We start from the raw sequence: 20239 nt of genomic DNA, 5'->3' as shown, positions 1-20239 counted from the left end.
AACCCATATGCAAAGTCCTATTATCTCAGGGCTGTGGGTGAGATACTTAGTGACAGAATCATTTTCACAACCCAAAGTTAAAGGGCAAGGCACCTCTGCATCTGTAACTCATGGAATGTAGCAGATGCCAACCTAGCCAATCCCATGTAAAGTGTGTAGACACACAGTCTTCACAGATTGTTGACCCTCTGGTTGTCTCCAGCTCCTCCCTCTGTTGTTTCCTGTTCCTATTACAGCCCAATACTGAGGTTTTGTCGGGGTTTTGGGGATGTTGATGGTAACAGACAGCCAAACCAAAGACACAGTATGGGCAGCTGTGCAACTGGAATGTAGGCATTACTACAGACCAAGGACTATATTAGCTTCTGTAGTCTCCCAGTTGAATTTTGTGGCCAGTAGATACTTGCAGGCAAAACTCTTACTCCCCTGCCTGCCCTCAACACCCACCACCCCTATGCTCGCCTCTTCCCAGCTTCACTCTTGTAGTGGAGCTACAGTGGTTAGTCTGCAATTTTGGGACTTCTGCAACCATGGAGGAGGTTGAAGAATTTCACCAAATGTGAATGTTTTTTGTTTTCCCCCACATCAGTTATGTATATAACAGCCATTTTTACAGTTGATAGATGTTAAACTAAGGCTGCTTGCTTCTCCGTGGTTTAGGCCACCATGAGTACATCACACCTGAGCCCAAGTCCTTCCATAGGCTCCCAGGCAGCTTTGAAAAGGCCTTTCCACCATAAGAATGACACGCACAACATTGACACTCCCTTCTCCCCAAAAACCTCCAGTCAACAAATAACAAAAAATTACACTGAAGGAAACCAACCTTTAAAAATTATTTAAATCTTAAGGAAAAAAAAACAAGCAGACTTTTTATACTTGAAAAGGGAGAAATGTCAAAGACTCCATGAAATCCACTAGAAACTTCACTGTCACTATCAATGTTATGTGGAAGGTGCTCAGACACCATGGGACAAGCAGTAGATAGAGAGAGAAGAAATTTACACATTGTCAGTATTTCAAAGTTTAACACAGATTATTTAAGGGGTTTCAGTTTCTTAAACTGTTCCATATCAAGGTTATGCAGAAAATAGCTTTAGCATAAACCATTCCTGTTGCTGTTCATCTTTCACACTGCCAGCATATTTTAGATCCTGACTGCTTTTGATGTCGTTTATAATTTGTGGGGGAAAGAATTTTCACTAGATGAACAGGTCAGATTTTATCGCCACTTGAGGCTTCTTCATATAACAGTAAGAGGAAACATTTTATTTTAAAATCTTTTTGTATGCATGAGAAACCAAAGTAATTGGAATTCCCAAGTCATTTTCCTGTGTAGTGATTTTTCTATACAGTGATTAATTGGCATATTTTTGGTTTTTCTCTTCCTTTCTTTTCAGTAATCAGACTCATATAAAATACCCCAAAGAGCAAAGATATTTTGCACAAAATCTCTCTTGCTACAATTTATGTTCACAGGGCAGAAGTTTTAAGACGAGAAGATGTAAAGAAACGTTCAGTATTTTTAAAAGTCCTTTTCAACACTAAAGAAGTGTCGAGGACCGTCACCCGGCAAATAAGCTCAGACTTCAGAGTTCACTTTGGACAAATTTTCAATTTGAAAATATTCAATTGGCCAGAGAGTTTGAAACTTCAGGTACATAATTCTTTTGCAAGGACTGCACTATGTAACAAATATTAAAAAGACCATTTTAATTACTTGCTTTTACGCTCTACTTTTTAATAACAGCTAGAAGGTTGTGAAGCGTAGGCCCTCCAGGGCCTGAATTGTTCCCCTACCTCAGCTCTAAGTGACAAAGATCTAACTTGGCAAATCGCATTTTTAGCCTGGGCATGTGTTGGGAGGGAAGAGGGCCAAGATTTGTCCCTTATCTCTTGGTCTGGATAGTGTGGACTGAGATTCAGAGAAGAAATTAAAACATCTTTAAAAAAATACACTTAAATTAATAGGTTCTGGCTCTATTCCGGGTTTCAAAAGGGAAATCAATAAATGATCAAATTATATGGTTCCATCGGTAAGTGAAGCACCTTTCTTACTGTTAGAGAAGCTGTGGTTTACGGCACAGGTAAAACGAATATGATGGTCGTCTGTTCTACTCGGAAAACTCGTGTCCACAGAATAAAACTACTGGACCATTTGAAAACATTTAGTCTCTTGATCAAGTTGTTAACTTGAGTTAAAGGGAAGGGTGCACTCTGTGAATTCTGAAAACTGCTTCATTCACTCAGAAAAGGATAATTTAATAATGTAATGAAGCAGACAATAGCACACTTTTAAAATAACACATTGTTAAAATGCTATGTCTAAGGGGTGCCTAATGCAACATTTATCATCCAGGCTGTCTTTTCATGGTACAGTTAAAGGTACACACTAGCCTCCTTTCTTCCATGCCCACTTGTGCCACCCACCCTCTTGCACAGGGACAAAGTGTAGCTGCAATCCCTCCTCTCAGTGTAATGCTGAAACTGACCCTCCTAGTACCTCTTTTACTGCAAACCACCCCGAAGAGGACCAGGAGGGGAGACAGGGCCATGGCACATGGACCTGTGGAGCTGGCCAGGCACACTGAGGAAAATAGGCTGCACTGATCTAAGGGCTGATATAGTGTACATGCTCTCGTTTGCTGGTAGCTCAGTAAAGGGTTGTATCTTATGAGACATAGTCCCTCCAGTAGCTTCCCTGGTGTGGGGTGTCTCTGCCACCACCAGATGGGTCAGTAGTTGCATATTGTGTAGGAAGGTAGTAAGGGATTTTCATTAAAGGCTAGATGTTGCCCTAAATGCCATCAGGCACATGAGATGTAGAGGGGACACTCAGCAGCCAAAGTTGACAAAAGGGATTTTTATGAGTCAGCAAGGATTCCTCCTGGGTATTCCCTTAGAAAATTATCTTGTCCACTACTTAGTCATTGCTTTAAACACTGTACATATGTAAATCTTTAAATAGTTACTTATCAATCTAATATTCCTCCACATCTTAATCATGTTAACTGCTTTTTTCTGAACACCCTCCAACTTACTCTTATCTTGTAGTAATGAGGCACCCAGAATTGAGTGTAGCATTTCACTACTTATGTCATTGCTTATTTCAGATATATGAAACAATGGGACTCAGCAGCACTAACTTGTTAGCAGAAATGTTTATACCTGTCCCTGAGACTACAGTTCACACTGATAATGCTCGTACAGAAGAAATAGAGTTTAGCAGCAACCAGCGAGTGATGTTGGACCACGAAGGAGTTGGGAGTGGTATGGATTCTTGCTTACTCTCAGTGGTGCTTGGATTAGAATGTTTTACTCTTAGATTGAGCCCAACATATTACTTTGACATAGTTTTACCCAAGTAAATAAAATGTATTTCCGTATGTTAAGAATGTTCTGCTAGTCTCAGGCATAAAGTATAATTCAATCACGAGCATTTAGAACCTCTGAGACTGAGTTATATAAAACGGTCCCAGGTCATATTATTAGCTAAATTTGTGATGGGATTTTTCTTTGTCCTACTTTGTGAAATACTTTTAGTTTTTATGTAATAAAAAATTATATGATTTTAAAAGGCGTTCTAATTGTTACTTTTCACTATTTAAAAATAGAATCATCTCTAAAGTTTTGACTATAAGAAATATACATAGTGGGACAGTATGAGCTAGTATAAAATCAGCATTGCTCCACTGACAGCATTGATTTACAGCAGCTGAGAACCTGGCCCTGTAAAATATATTCTTGTGTACTAGTTTTTACTCTTCCTAACTGGTTTGCTTGCACACTTTAAAAATGCTTTATCCCTTTTCTTGACTTCCAACAACATTAAATCCCAATAACTTCTTTCTCAGTTGGGTCCCAAAGTCCCTGCACTCCAGACTCCACCATTTTATTATTTTTTATTTTAGTAATAAACTTTTATATAGTACTATAACATTGCACGGTGTTTTACAGATTCTTTAGAGATTAACAAATTACTTTATCCCAAGAAGTTTCCAATCTTAAATTAGATAAATCTACCACATGAAGATAAACTAAAGAGAGGAGTAGAAAAAGGGGCAATTAAGGTAAAAATAAAAATAATATTGAGAGTCGTATTATGAAGTGAGTGACTCATACATTTCAGTATTTTGCAATAGAGACTAGGGTAGGGCAAGAGAGCAGAAGCAGCCTACACAGGAGTGAAGTCAGTGGTGGAAGGCAAGGTGAAAGATGTGGGTGCTGAGCAGAAGAGAGTGAGTGGGTTGAAGGCCACTGAGCATGCTGGATATGCATATGGCTGTACATCATGGTTCCCTAAGGGCTGACTTTTCAACCATATGTCTTGATTACCATTCAGGAATAAAACCACCTTTTGGAAAAGTGAGAGCCTTCTAGTAGTGGTTCAGTGTGCAGTTAGAAAAACAAATTCTTCCAAGAGTAGGTGTTGGTGCTAGTTGGTGTTAATCACATTCTTTTCACAGATACTGAATTAGTGTTTCATAAATCACAATAGGATACTGCAATTTTGAAACTTACAGGAAAGATCATTGTATATGTTTTTTGTTTTTCTCCTGGATATAGGTGTGCCATTTTCATTTGAAGCTGATGGTAGTAATAAGATTACTTTAATGACCTCTGGCAAAGTGTCCAATAGTGTTTCCTGGGCAGTTGGAGAAAATGGAGTACCCTTAATTCCTCTAGTTTCCCAGCAGAAAACAGGGATTCCAAGGTAATATGCTGCAGTGATGTGTTGAAAAATTTAATATATTATGGTATTTAAAAGTATTTAGAAAAGAGGTGACTTTTAATAATCAAGCAATAACTGTCATATGGCTTTTTAAAATACAGAAACTTTTTTCTCTTATGTAGTTTATCCCAATGCAAAGGATATAGAGATATTATTTTAGGTAAATATTTTAATTAACATTTTAATCTTTTAACGTTTGGTTGCTAGACAGCATAAAATGCTGAAAGAAGTGGCAGCTGATGCCTTCATTATTATAATGCCCAGATAGCAAACTAGGGTCAGTGCAGTTTTTTCTTCTTGTTTTTTGTGTTAGAGTGTGAAGAGAACATTATTGGTAATCATCCCCAAGAAATACAACCCGCAAGCAAGGCTTATACAAAATATATTATGCATACAGTGTGTCTACTTTAAATGTCATTCTTACCATGGGTTGAGAGAAACTAAACTACAGGAGTGATAAAGAGGGTAGCACAGGTGTATTGTCACTGTTGCTCTTATTTAATTGGTTAAAAATAAACCTGGCCTCAGTTCATACTAAATTTACTTCCCAACTACTGGTCCATGTGAGCCCTGGAAGCCTGGTAAGCTACAGAAAGTAATACCTGGTCTGTATAAGAAAATCTCCCCTATCCTGAGGTTGCAAACTAGGCATAGTGGATTGCCCCTTCCCAGTGGTGGCAACTTTGGTCACTTCTGTGTAATTCCAATGAACTGAATGGCATTACACCATGGATAAACGTGGCCCTCTGACTCTACCATCAGCTCTTGGAAGTTATATTAGGTGACTGGTATGAGGTGAGCATGCTGTGAGTTTTCCCTGTCTTCTTAACTTGGGAAATAGTTCTTCCCAATGGTAATCCATCCAGTTCTCTCTTTGACCCAAACTGCAAGAAAGAAAGTTATTCTAGATTGATTAGCTCATACTTACTGTATGGTGGGAGGTTGAAAGATCATTAGCAGCATGGAGCAGCAGCTCATTTATATGATCTCTGTTACTTCTGTACAATTGTGCAGCAGAGTTTTTTAAAATATGAATGAATGCAATGCTCATGAACAGTGCTGCATTGGCTGAAGTCCTTTGTTTGCCCATAGAACAGGTAAGGTCCATGCCTACCAGTACCATGGAACTAGCAGTGCAAGCTTCCCATACTCCTCCCTTCCCTCATGTGCTTGAAACCTGATCTGGAGAGTTCACATCTAGGAGTGAGAGGATATTTTTGGCTATATATCCAGTCAGTGCTTGACCTATGCGGAGACTTTCAAAAAGAGGGCCAATTGTGGTGTGGGGGAGGAGTTCCCTTAAATTTGGGCTGTCATACTTTTGCTCCTGAAAATATTAGCTTGAATTGGAGCCAGAATATCTTGTGGTCTTCTAGAATTGTATAGCCTGGAATGCTGTGGATATTTTTGTCTGAAGTGGATGCTTAAAGGATATCGGAGTCTGTTTTTCCCATTGATGCTGAGTGTAGTAGGGTCAGTAGCCTCCTATGCACCCCCTTGTGGCCAGGGGTTTGTCTGCTGTACCCTGCTAACAATTTCGCCCCTCCTCAGGGCTGTCCCATTGTGTTGCCACCAAACAAGCAGTCTCACAGGCCTTCTGGTCAGGGTTTGGTCTCTAGGTCCTTCTGGCCAGGCTTTTATTCCTTTTCCATTTTCCCAGTACATAAACCAAAACCGAAAACAAAAACATAATGCTTACCTTGCTAGTCTTGCGCTCTGTCCTCAGGGGTTTCTCTTCCTCAGCTTACTGCCAAGCCTCCTGCCTCTGGGAGTCCCAACAACTCTCACAACCTCCCTTTATTGCAGCTTCTCTCTCATTGCAGCTTCTTGCTGCTGTTTTATAGAGGAACCACCTGAACATACATACATACATATAACTTTCTTTAGTGCTAATGGAAGTTATCTCTGTTTGTCTTTTGTTGCACAGAGGATCTATCGTTCCAAAAGATAAAATATATTTAATTCCAAACACTTTCATAAACCACCATTCTGAAAATTCAAAAGCTTGATTAATTCCATAACAAAAAACCTTCATGGTATTGTCATGGTAATTAATTGTACTGTCCTTTTCACAAAAGAAAACATTGTCTGTCCTTTTATAGGTCATAAATATTTGTAGCAAAAAACACCGCAAATCATGAAGAGAAAAATGCCAAAAGCTTGCTTGCTTTCTTATTGCGAGTCTATGATCAAATTTCCTACTTCCAAGTGGTGGAATTTGCAGTCCAAATATTTTTTTCAAAAAATCATTCTTTATTATATTGCACTGACCAAAAAAATACATCTGTTTTTAAAATCTGAATCCTTTGGTATCAACTATCATTTCAGTGCTTTAAAAAATATTGATGCCATTGCGTCTATTGGCACATCAGGCTTAACTGACATGAAGAAACTAGCCAAGTGGGCAGCAGAAACAAAGCTGGATCCAAATGACCCAAAAAATGCAGATCTGATGCAGCTGATAATGGTAAGAAGGCTTTAATGAAACCATTTTGTTGAAATCTGGGATTTGCAAAAAATGTTATGACTCTTAAAGGATGTGAAGAAAATAATCCTGCTTTAAACACAAAAAGTAACAGTTGAATTCTACATGTAATTGGTTTCAGAGTGGTAGCCGTGTTAGTCTGTATCAGCAAAAACGAGAAGTCCTTGTGGCACCTTAGAGACTAACAAATTTATTTGGGCATAAGTTTTCGTGGGCTAGAACCCACTTCATCGGATGCATGGAGTGAAAATACAGGAGCAGGTATAAATACATGAAAGGATGGGGGGGTTGCTTTACCAAGTGTGAGGTCAGTCTAATGAGATAAATCAATTAACAGCAGGATACCAAGGGAGGAAAAATAACTTTTGAAGTGGTGAGAGAGTGGCCCATTACAGACAGTTGACAAGAAGGTGTGAGTAACAGTAGGGAGAAATTAGTACTGGGGAAGTTAAATTTAGGATTTATAATGACCCAACCACTCCCAGTCTCTATTCAGGCCTAATCTGACGGTATCCAGTTTGCAAGAGACTGGGAGTGGTTGGGTCATTACAAAACCTAAATTTAACTTCCCCAATACTAATTTCTCCCTACTGTTACTCACTGAGAGCCCTATCTTACTCCCATTGAAGTCAATAGGAATTTTGCCATTCACTTAAAAAAATAGAATTGGTCTCTAAGTGATCATAACAACATACTATTGTGTTTGTTTAGAGGTATGAGCTCATCAGGTTCATAATTGAAACCAGGGTGAAAGTACACTTTTTTGGCTCTTTTTAGATCTGTTTTAGTTTCCCCTCTTGGTCTTTGTTTTTGGATTGTTTAGCTATGAGTAGTAACAGTCGACGGTACGCTTCACCTTTCTCTTTCGTTTAGAAAATAATCTCCCAATTGATTTTTTGTTTGTTTGTAAACGAGTCAAATGTTACAGATTCGAGATACCATCACATTAGGAAGCATAAATGTATATCTAGAGCCCCTGGTCACTGCCAGAAAGGAGGGTAAGCATAAAATGTGTAGCGTTCAAGCCAGTCTGGCTGGTTCTATATAATCTGAATGAAGAGATGAGGGAACAATCAAAATTTTAAAGTGAATGTGTGGTTAGTTTTTACACCCCATCTTCGTAGGAGGGCTCATCAACACCATCAAGTTATGGTACAGGGTTTACACACTGTCTGCTTTATGGAGATTCTGAGTTAGTTGAGTTTCCCTGTGCATGAAAATTAATTTTCCTTTATTCAGTAAGATTTTCCAGGCAGGTTGTTTTCCCAGAACAGATCATTAGTTTGGTTCAAGAGATTTATCTTTAAATCATCAAACAGTAAATCAAAATCTTGAAAATCTGATGATGTAATTTGAGATGATTTTAAGACACTGATTTTCAAAAATCAGGCACAATAATGTACATACAGTTGTGTGACTTTGAAAATTAGGTGTTTAAAGTTGACACAAGTTACCTTTTTAAAAATTTTGATGGAGTTAATTTAACAGTAACATTAATTATTTAGAAAAAAAAAAAAAGAATCTACCTCATCACAATTTTGAAATGCATTCAGATGCTGAGCTGCATTTTCTGTGTCTCACTATATGACCAGTCTGGCCTTCTTGCTGGAAGTATCATTGGACTAGCAGCTCTGATTGAAAGATAAAACAGAACCATTCACAGGAATGGAGAAAATGAAACATGGTGTTTTTAATAAATAATACAAACATTAATTTAATATTGGGCACTTGATTTTGAAATGTTAAGCTAGTTTTGCATTGATATAACCCATTGATTTCAGTGGAGTTACACTTGTGTGAAACTGGTGTAAATGGAAAAGGGAATCCGACCATATTTTTAAATTAAATAAGTATGTATGTCGGACCAAATTGCGAACCCCTTCTCCCCGGGGAGCAGTTGTTTACACAAGTAGTCCCACTGGAGGAGATGACACTGCTCAAGTGAGTAACAGCTCATTAATGGGAATGAAGCATTCACAAACTGCTCTTAGCTATCTCAAGCTTCAGTCCTGCAAAGACATATATATGTGCATAACTTTATCCATGTGAGTAATTTTAGTGAGTTGTAGGACTTGGGATCTTTTTGAATATTGACTTTAGTGTTGTAATTGTAGGGGTCCTGACCCAAAAAGGAGTTGTTGGGATCTTTTTGGATATTGATTTCAGTGTTGTAATTATGGGGGTCCTGACCCAAAAAGGAGTTGTGGGGAGGTTGCCAGGTTATTGTAGGGGAGGTTGCGGTACTGCTACCCTTACTTCTGCACTGCTGCTGGCAGCTGCACTTCCTTCAGAGCTGGGCAGCTGTCTGCAGGCCGGGAGCCCAGCTCTGGAGGCAGAGCCGCCGTCAGCAGCAGTGCAGATGTAAGGATGGCATGGTATGGTATTGCCACCCTTACTTCTGCACTGCTGCCTGCAGAGCTGGGCCCTCGGTCATCAGCTGCCACTATCTGGCTGCCTAGCGCAGAAGTAAGGGTGGCATGGGCTGGCAGGGCACTGCCTTCAGAGCTGGGTGCCTGATCACAGCCACCGCTCTCTGGCCACCTAGCTCTGAAGGCAGCAGAAGTAAGGATGGCAATACTGCAACCCCCCTAAAATAACGTTGTGACCCCTGCCACCCCCTCCGCAACTCCCTGTTGGGTCAGGACCCTCAATTTGAGAACCACTGGTCTCCCCCATGAAATCTATACAGTATAAGGTAAAAGCACACAAAAGACCAGATTTCACGGAGGGAGACCAGGTTTTATGATCCATGATGGGTTTTTCATGGCTGTGAATTTGGTAGGGCCCTACGTATGACTGTCTTTGCAAGATTGGGGCCTAAATTATTATACCGTACCATAGTTTTCCTTTATATGTTGAAATATGTATAGCTTCAGTTGTCACTCTAACAGTTATTACAATATTTTATATTACATTTAAATTGTGAATGAATTAAATTCCACTATATTCTTACTAAAAACTAAGAATTATTAAAAACCTTATTTTAAAATATGTTATATTTTGGCATATTCAGGCTGGTTTTGATTACAGTGAGGCTCTTGGCAATATATCTAATAGAATTAGTCAACCCATTGAAAAAATATTTTATGGACATTTTTCACTCTGAATTGAACTTTTAATATTTACCTTTGTTATTTAGATTGCCACTAGTGGAGATGCCTGTGTTCCTGGTTTCTTCAGACTGGAGCAATTGCAGCAAGAGTTTAATTTTGTTTCAGATGAGGAACTTAACAGATCAAAAAGATTCCGACTCCTACAACTCAGACACAGAGAGGTGGCAGAGTTCCGTAATTATAAGCAAGTCCCTTTACATGAAAGAGAAATAGCTGAAAAACTTTTTGAGGTAGGAAGTTGTCTGAAATTATTTAAATTATGGTCTTTAATAAAATGTTTATCAGTTTTATCTTCAGTAATATTTGGCTTGATAAAGTCAGTTCTTCATTACTTTGAGGGCCAAATTCTACCCTGACTTCAACTGCATTGACTCCAAAAGGGTTACATAGAATATAAGTCAAAAAAGTATTTCACTTTAAATATACATCATGTTACCTAAATCTAGAATTTGATTGTCTCCTTCCAAAAAAATAGCTGCTGGAACAGAGTCTGGAGGAAGACGATTTAAGTGGAACTGCACTTCAACAATCTCCCCTATCCACCAGTCTATTTGGAATCCTCTTTTAAAGGAGAATTCCAAACATGAAAAGTCAAGAGAGGTGCAAAAGTTAATTGAGGCAACGACTTTATTAACTTTTGTCCAACTTTTCAGAGTGTCTAAAGAAAACAATGCTACTGAATTGAAGCAAATATTGGGGGGAACAATCAAGCCAATAGTGTTTTTCATTTTTTTTTAAACCATCCTTCTTCCATGATCTTGGGTCTCTGATGTTGTTTAAGGTTCTTCAGGTGACCTTCCCACTCATGGGATGCACTGGTGGTGTAGCTGACAGTGGAATGTTTCGTAGCAGTGCCTGTTAGAGCGCTCCCCTGCCCCTCCTTTTACTTTTACTGAACATTCTAAGGATGAGGCTATAAAAGGGTTTGTTGCACTCCAGCCACCTCAGTTCCTTCCAAATGTGTTAGCAGGTGGACCAGGAACCTCTCCAGGCTGATCCAGCCTGGACCCAACCTCTTCAAAGACACTGCGCCTTAGTTAGATTTCTTAATTAGTTAACATTAGCATTAGAAAATTTAGCTTTATTTTATTTATAAAAGTTATTTCTTTTATTTGTTCCCATACCTCGGTACTGGCTTACAGATCCTATGGTGGATCTAAAGAGGTAGAAGCCAGGATTTAAGAGGTGTGCTTCTTGTCCTTCTGTATTCCCCACTTCAGACTGGCATACAAGGTGTCTGGCTTGGTTGGGGGAAGGACAGTCTCATGATCTGCAGCCAGTCCTAGTAGGAGCACCTCTTCAAATCTGTCATCTCTCCTTCTGGATACAGGTGTGAAATACAGCTCCTGTTAGCAGGGTCAAGCACTGCTTTGGGTCCCTTTCAGTTCCCTCATGCTTGGTTCTGAAAACCCCCTCAGAATCTACGTCAAAAATTAAGGCCACAGCACTGGGTAAATCTCTAAAGAAGGGCTCATGTCCTTGATGGACTGAAAGTAGCTGTTCCAGATATTGGTTCCGACTCCGCAGTGCTATCAGCATGTGCTATAATGGTAGATGCCCAGGTACATCACTTGGCTCCAGTCCCTTGTTGCTGACGCCACAATTTTCCCGCCTGGTTTTGACCTGCCCCATGGCCAATGGTCCCTGTTGAACAGGTTCTGGACCGGGAAGGTCTATGTACAGCCAACCAGTATCGCAGGTGCCTTTGTGACAGCCCTTTGTGCAACTGCGGTGCAACATAGACGATGACGCACATGGTTGATGAATGCCTGCTGACTAGGTGGCCTAGAAGAACTGCATCACACCACTGAAGATGTCATTGCTTGGCTAGAGGACTATGCACATGCTAAATAAATCACTTGGCTCTGCAGATAGATTCAGATCCAAAGGTTGTGCAAATACCAGCATTCCCATTGATAAGGGTAATAAAAGAAAAGCCTCAGCCTTTAGAGTGTCTGTGCTTCAGTTCCCTCATCTATATGATGGGGATAACAGCACTGCCCTATCTAACATGGGTCCTGGGAAGATAAATACATTAAAGATTGTGAGGTGATCTCAGTTTACATGACGCATATTTCTACTTCGCTTCACATCACAAATTCCTTCACTTCCTTGTGGGGAAGATACTGTCAGCACGTGATCCTTTCCTTTTGCCTTTCTTTTGGTCTTCACATATTTACAAATTGTCTATCTGTGGTGGGAGCACATCCAAGTTGACAAAGTATACGCATATACCACTATTCTAAGCTTCCCAGTACCCACAGGGAGAGGTCAAGACATTTCCCGTTGCCCTCAATACTCAGATCCTCTGAACTCCCAAACGAGCCATCCAAAAGACTGGAAGGGACTTCTGATGAGGAGGTCACCCCAGCTACCAATTTTTCCTCCTTTTCTCGGGACGAAACCATTGTGCTCCCACCATCCATGATGGGTGATGATTAGAAACCGTTCCAAAAGGTGTTTAAGAGGATTGCAGACTCACTAGAAATACCACTGGAAGAAGTGCAGAATCTTGACACAAGTCGTTGGACATTATACAAACCTCAACTTCATCCAAGATTGCTCTCCCAATACATGAGGCACTCATGGACCCACCCAAAACCATCTGCTAGAAACCAGCTACAATTCCATCCACTTGTAAAAGAGCAGACAAAAAATATTACATTCCTCCCAAGGCAATGAAATTTTTGTTTTAGCCCCCCCACACCAAATGTTCTGGTGGTTAGATGCCTTGAATGAATGGGACAGAGAACATCACTCCAGATCCACTCCATATGATAGGGACTGGAAACGATTAGACCTCTTTGGGCGTAAGGCCTACTCAGCAGCGACCCTACAGTTAAGGATCACCAATTATGAGGTACTAATGGCCAAATACAACCACTCCAATTATTCATAGATGTCTGAATTTATTGATTATCTCCCTGCGGACAAAAAAAAGCAATTTAAAGCAGTCGTCTTGGAGGGCCATCTTCTAGCTCGAACAGCAGGGTGGATAAAAATCAATGATTTTTTAAAAAAAATTTTAAAAACGGATTTTTTTAATTTAAATCGGATTTTTTGATGCTTTTTGAGGAAAAAACCTATCTAAAGATAGTTTTAATTAATATACATTATAGCTCAAAGATATCTCATCATGGAATAGGGATTATAAATTCTAATTCTATAGTATGAGACAATATTTTGTAAATGAGTTCCAATAGTTCATGAATTAGGGATCCCCAATCTTATGGGGTTCCAGGGGCTTCTGTATAGTAGATTATTTAAGTTAATCTTTCTAATCTACCCAATGGGACTCAGTGCTCAGTCTAGAAGATGCTTAGTTTTGCAGTTCTCAAACTGTGGATTTGTGTCTGCAGAGATAACATGCTTGTTAGAAGCAAAAATGTTTTAAAATAAACAAATAAATAAATAATATATAGAGGTGAAAAATAACGACTGAGTTAGCTGCAGAAGCCAATATTTTAAGTTTCTCGTGTTGACCTGGCTGACCTAGTCAATTTAATTTTTTTTTTAATTTATTTTAACTATTTTAGTTAACAATTTTAACAAAAACAAACCTGATTTTAAAAATCTATGTTTAACTACATTCAAAAATTCATATGCTTGTTTTGTTAAAATATTATACGTTTGTTGTTGAAGGAAAAAATCCAGAACATGTAACGTTGTTGTTTTAGTTAAATAACATAATTTAAATGTCTGTCCGGTGATGATCTCCTCCTAATACCGCATGGCAAGAAAATCCTCCAAATATTAATGATTAACCTGTTGAATTGGAGATCTTTATGAAGTCATTGGGAGGGGAACTATCTGCTTCAGTTGCCTTTGGTAAATGAAATAACCAAACAATCATTCATTTTCTGATATAGCTGTAAAACTAATCTGAAAAGTTTTCAAAATAAATCACTTTTAAAATGTATACTGTTTATCTTCTAAAAATGAAACCTACATCTATCTCTGAGTTGTGAAGAATATGTATTAAGGTTATAACAACCAACAAGAATGCACTTTTATGTAGAAATCCATGATTAAATCGAGTCTTTCTGACTAGTGATTTAAATCAAATTCACCCTGTCGAACAGCCTTACAAGCCTCACTGGATTCAGCAGACACAGCGGCACAGTCCATCGCCATGGCCATAGTCAAGTGGTGAGCTTCCTGGCTCCACCTCTCTGGGTTCCCCAAAGAGGTACAGTCCACTACAGAGGATCTCCCATTCAAGGGACCAAAGTTGTTCCCAGCTAAGACAGATGAGTTGCTCCACACACTAAAAGACTCCAGGGTGACTCTTCAGTCCTTAGGCATCTATATGCCTACACAAAGAAAGAACAGGGGAAATACTGCTTGGCACAAAGAACAAGTTCTGCGCTGTACACACAACCACAGAGGCAATATGACCCACAAAAACATAGAGGCCGACAAAACGGAAACCACTACTTCTCAGTCATCAACATCTCAGCAACCCCCCTCTCAACAGCAGCTTTAAGGGCTTGGTCGAGGACCGAAGATGCCTCCCGCATTTTCAAATGCTGGAACCATCTGCAACTTCCCATCCTTTTGGAGACTACCTGACTCTATTCCACCCAACACGACAGGCCATCACGTCAGAGAAATGGATACTAGAAATCATCGAGACTGGCTATTCAATCCAATTTATCTCTACCCTCCCCACCCACTCTCCCTCTCTGTCCCTCTTCAAGGACCCTTCTCTTGTGCACCTACTACAACAGGAAGTAAACCATCTCCTGCAGCTGGGTGTCGTAGAAGCCAGTACCAACACAACACAGAGGGAAGGGCTTCTGCTCCCATTATTTCTTAATCCAGAAAAAAATGGAGGATGGAGGTCCATTTTTGACCTAAGGAAACTCAACAAATTCACCAAGACTCAATGATCCAGGATGGTCACGCTCGCAACGATAATCCCAGCACTAGAACAAAGGGACTGGTTCTTGGTGCTCGACCTCAAGGATGCATAATTTCACGTTACGATGCACCGTTCACCCAGGAAGTTTCTCCAGTTTGTTCTGGGATAAAATCATTACAATATAAAGTACTCCCTTTCTGCCTGTCTAGGGCTCCACAGATGTTCTCAAAAATTCTTATGGTAGTGGTGGCTCACCTCTGCAGAAAAGGAGTCATAGTATTCCCTTATCTGGATGATTGCTTTCTCAAAACCTCCACCCAAGAAGAGGCCATAGGAGCTACCCAAAAGGCAATAGCTCTCTCTACACAGGTGGGCCCATAGATAAACGAGCAAAAATCAACACTCACACCTGTATAGAGACTAGAATTCATCGGGGCTTACCTCAATTCACTGGAGGCCACAGCCTCTTTCCCACCACACAGATTTGTCAGACTAGTCAATCTCATCTCTACAACACAAACCAGCCCGCCGACATCCGCCACGACCTGCCTCCAACTGTTAGAGTATATGTCAGCAACAACATTTGTCATGAAGCATTCCAGGCTACACATGCGCAGCATTCAAGGTTCACTCAGGATTGTATATATTCCACACAGACACAGTATAAACAAGTGCCTTAGGATGCCAGTCAAAGTAAAAAAAAAAACTCTACTGTGGTGGACTCAACCACACAACCTTTGTGCAAAAGTTCCCTTCTCCTAGACTTCTCCAGCGATGATACTTCTCTGCTAGGTTGGGGGGGCAGTGCACTTGCAAACCACACAGTCTAGAGCAGGTGGTCCCCTTCAGAATCAACAATGCACATAAACCTACTAGAACGACGAGCAGTGTGCAACGCATGCTCAAACTTTTTGCCCATGATCAGGAAACAAGACCATAAAAGTGTTGATGGACAACTTTGCTTGATCTCTGTGCACAGACGTGATGTGATTATGGAACTGATGCATCAACCACAACATCAATATCTCAGCCTCCTACCTACCAGGATTCCAAAACACCACTGCGGATGCATTGAACAGAAAATTCTCTCAGGACCATGAGTAGGAAATAAACACTAAGGTACTACAGAGGATGTTCAAACATTGGGGTTTCCTGACTGTAGACCTCTTCATGACAACCCAGAGCACCAAGTGCCCACAGTTCTGCTCAAGAGCAGACCCCAATCTCTAGGCAATGCTTTTCTCCTCAAATGTGATGCACCTTTTACTGTATGCCTTTTCCCCAACCCCTCTCTATCTAGGGTCATACACAAGATATGGACTGAGAAATCCAGACTCATGTGGCCCAGATAAACATGGTTCCCTTACCTGTTGAAGATGGCGGTATGCCCACCATGCCCTCTTCCTCTTCTTCCACATCTCCTGTCTCAGGATGCAGGCTAGTTATACCATCTGCACCTGGAAATACTCCACCTAAAGGCATGGCTACCCCATGGTTTCAGGGCAATGAAATGAGCTGTTCAGAGGAGGTAAGGACCATACTATTAAACTGCAGAAGGTCTACTAAATGATATACTTACCTGCACAAATCGAAGAGATTCCACATATGGTGCCACAGTAGACAAACAATGGGAACTACCTCTCCTTTACCAATGGTATTAGATTATACACTAGAATTTAAGAAATTGGATCTGCCAATGAGCGTGATTAAAGTACACTTCACGTCAATCACAGCTTTCTATCACAAAGTTGATATGTTCTCAGTCTTGCCCACCCTCCCACTAAATGATTTCTCATAGGTATTTGTATCCTTTATCCTGAAATATAAGCCCCTACTCCACCATGGGACCTTAATTTAGTGCTACGATGCCTTACTAGGCCCCCGTTTGAATGCTTGATGATGTGTTCACTTCTCCATCTGTCGATGAAGGTGGCCTTTCTCATTGCTATCACATCCACATGACGAGTAGGAGAACTTGAGGCTCTCATGGCACTCCCACATACACAAAAGTTATTCTATTATACCTAAAATAGCTTCCTCGTTCCACTTGAACCAGCCCATATGCTTCCATGCTGATAACCAGCCCATACATCTCCCATCGTTCTTCCCAAAACCTCATGGGAACAGACGAGAAACGATGTTCACACGCTGGACGTCAGAAGGGCACTAGGATTTTACATTGAAAGGACTAAACCCTTCAGAAAGTCACTAAAGTTATTTCTATCACAGAAAGTTCTAAAGGAGCCACCATATCCAAGCAAAGGCACTTGAAATGGATCTCTGGGTTCATTGACCTTTGCTACCATCAACAATAACTACAACCATCACTGTGGACCCGCGCACACTCTACCAGATCGATTTCTACATTAACAGCCTTTCTCAACAATGTACCCATCATGGACATCTGCAAAGCTGCAACCTGGGCGTCAGCCCACATGTTCTCAGAGCACCATGCAATACAGCAGGACTCGACATCAGATGCTCTGCTTGGACTGAAGGTTTTATCATGTGCCACAAATACAATTCCGAAACCCCTTCCTCCCGATGAGGGGGACTGCTCTACAGTCACCTAAAGTGGAATACTCACAGTGACCATCCTCGAAGAAGAGAAGATTACTCTGTGCAGTAACTGAGGTTATTCAAGATGGTTGTCCTTGTGGGCGTGCCACTACCCTCCTTCGTCCCCTCTACTTCAGAGTTTCCTGCTAGGGACTCTGCGATAGAGAAGGAACTGAGGGGGGTTTGGTCACACAGCGCTGTGTAACCACCAGAGGAGGCCTGAGACCAGGACAGTGCATGTGCCAACCAACCAGGCACTGCTACTGAAATTCTTCAATTGCAGGTGCAGGAACGCAGATTCATCTAATGTGGCGCACTCACAGGGACACCCATCTCAAAGAACCTCTGTTATTGCACAGGATGAGTAACCTTCTCTTACAAGGCAGTTACCCATCTTCCACATGGGGACACTGGTAGGATTAAAGTTCTTCCAGCCCTTTCCACAGTGTCTGTATCTCTTGGTCACAGTTTCATGTCAGTTCTTTGACTGGGTGAAAATGACCATTCTCCGTACATCTGGCTGACTGCTTTAGACTGTTTATAGTTCTGTGTTTGTCAGGCCTCTTAAACAAGGTCAAACAGCATATGCAATTACCCCCAGGGGGCAAAACTTTCCCAGGCTTTTTACCTGCCTTAGGGATTTGCATTAATTACCCCCTAGTTATTTTAGCTCCTGCAAAAAGCCCTGTAACTCCCCATGGAACCAGGAATACAACTGTGAGTTAGCCCCTAGTGATATATATACCATAAAGTCAATATAATGGTCTTTGAATATTCCATGTGTTCATAACATCTTTCACAGTGGCCTCCTTGGCATGCCTTAGGTGTATTCCCATTGTAGAAATTTGCAGAGCTGTTAAAAGGAGCTCTGTTTATGCATTTACAAAACATTATGCGCTATATCTAGCATCCCAGTTGAGTTAATTAGGATGTCATGTCCCACCCTCTTCAGATGACAGCACTGCTTATCAAGCTATCCCATTAATGGGAATTGCAAAGGCCATCTGAAGAAGAAATGAAGGTTACTTACCTGTAGCCAATATTCTCTGAGATGGACTTTCATTCCCCTCCCAGTTTCCTCAGAGTCCTGATTACAATTTCGGACCTGAAGATGCTGTGGAAGGAACTGAGACAGCCGGAGTATCAAGCCCGCTTTTATGCCCTCGCCCTTGGAAAGTGCAGGAAGAAGAGGGGCAGGAGAGTGCTCTGATAGGCATTGCTATGAAATAATCCACTGTCAGCTACACCATCGCCACATCCCCATGAGTGTTATGCAGAGTGCATCTTGCAGGTGAGTAACCTTCATTTCTAAATTTCCCTGATTCTATACATCACAAATGTTTTATTAGGCCTTCATGCCATTTTGTGTATTTCTCTTTCTTTCCCTTTTGCTATGTTTATTCATTTTTCAAAACAGAATAGAAAGTCTGAATAATTAATCTAAAAAAAAATTTGCAACCAGTATGGTTCCTTGCAGTCTGTGGGTTCTACAGAAACTCCGTTGACTGTAATACATAATAAAACTTTGAATACATGCCCTTCTTCCCAGGAAGGCCCAGTGCATCACCTGTGTGATGATAGAGGGTCCTCCATACTGTAGCTGCCAAAAAATCAAAGTTCAGCCTTATAAAGAAAAGGATAAAAGGAAATTTTGAAAGCTATTTGTTGTAGTTAAAGCCACATGACTGCCGTCTATATTACTGGGATGTGCAACTGAATTGCTACATACTGCATTAAAAAAGTACCTCCTAACATCTAACATTTTAAATTGGTTTACTTTGATCCTATATGTTTATGTTAATAAAATGATTACCATTTCCTTATGTGACCTAAAACACTAGAAGGGACATCAAATCACAACCTTAATTTTTGTATTTACCCTTAGAACTATGAGAAAAGGCTCCGTGAGAGGGATGTAATTGACAGCAAGCATCACCTAGATGCGCACAGAGCTTTAGTTGCCAAGTATCTCCAGAAGGTGAGAGATGCAAAAAGAGTCAGTACTGATCTTTCTTACTAGTTTGTTTGTTACTACTCTATTTAAGTATCAGGAGGTAGCCGTGTTAATCTGTATCCACAAAAACAAGTAGTCCGGTGGCACCTGAAAGACTAACAGATTTATTTGGGCATAAGCTTTCATGGGTAAAGAACACACTTCTTCAGATGCATGCACTGAAAATTACAGATGCAGGCATAAATATACTGACACATGAAGAGAGGGGAGTTACCTCACAAGTGGAGAACCAGTGTTGAATTTTTCAAGTAAAATCCAAGCGCCACATTTTTACTGCATTTTTATGTCAAAAGTTGCAGATGTAATCACAAATGACATTTGAAAAATTGATCTAAAGCAGAGTCCTTTGGTTTATAGTTTCTGCCCAGAGGAGTTTTGATGGCTTAATTCAAAACTTTTGAAAATAATAGAAATGGGGAGACCTGTTAGATGAAACTATTTAGTATTGTATTAATACTATAAAGCAGTCACT

At 40.4% G+C, this 20239-nt stretch overlaps 1 protein-coding gene across 6 annotated transcripts in view; it reads left to right on the top strand.

Annotated features, from left to right (window-relative positions):
• CC2D2A (coiled-coil and C2 domain containing 2A) overlaps positions 1-20239 on the top strand; it is a 139412-nt gene that overhangs the window by 59820 nt on the left and 59353 nt on the right. For all 6 annotated transcript variants that reach the window (XM_043544631.1, XM_037898033.2, XM_043544630.1 and 3 more), the window contains 6 exons: positions 1480-1657; positions 3114-3270; positions 4567-4714; positions 7061-7199; positions 10357-10560; positions 19639-19731. In XM_043544631.1, coding sequence (XP_043400566.1) covers positions 1480-1657; positions 3114-3270; positions 4567-4714; positions 7061-7199; positions 10357-10560; positions 19639-19731 — 919 coding nt within the window. The remainder of the gene's footprint in view (positions 1-1479; positions 1658-3113; positions 3271-4566; positions 4715-7060; positions 7200-10356; positions 10561-19638; positions 19732-20239) is intronic.

The sequence above is a fragment of the Chelonia mydas genome, chromosome 4, assembly GCF_015237465.2.
Source record: "Chelonia mydas isolate rCheMyd1 chromosome 4, rCheMyd1.pri.v2, whole genome shotgun sequence".
In the NCBI taxonomy this organism is placed as follows: Eukaryota; Metazoa; Chordata; order Testudines; family Cheloniidae; genus Chelonia; species Chelonia mydas.
This window is presented reverse-complemented; position numbering and strand designations above follow the sequence as displayed.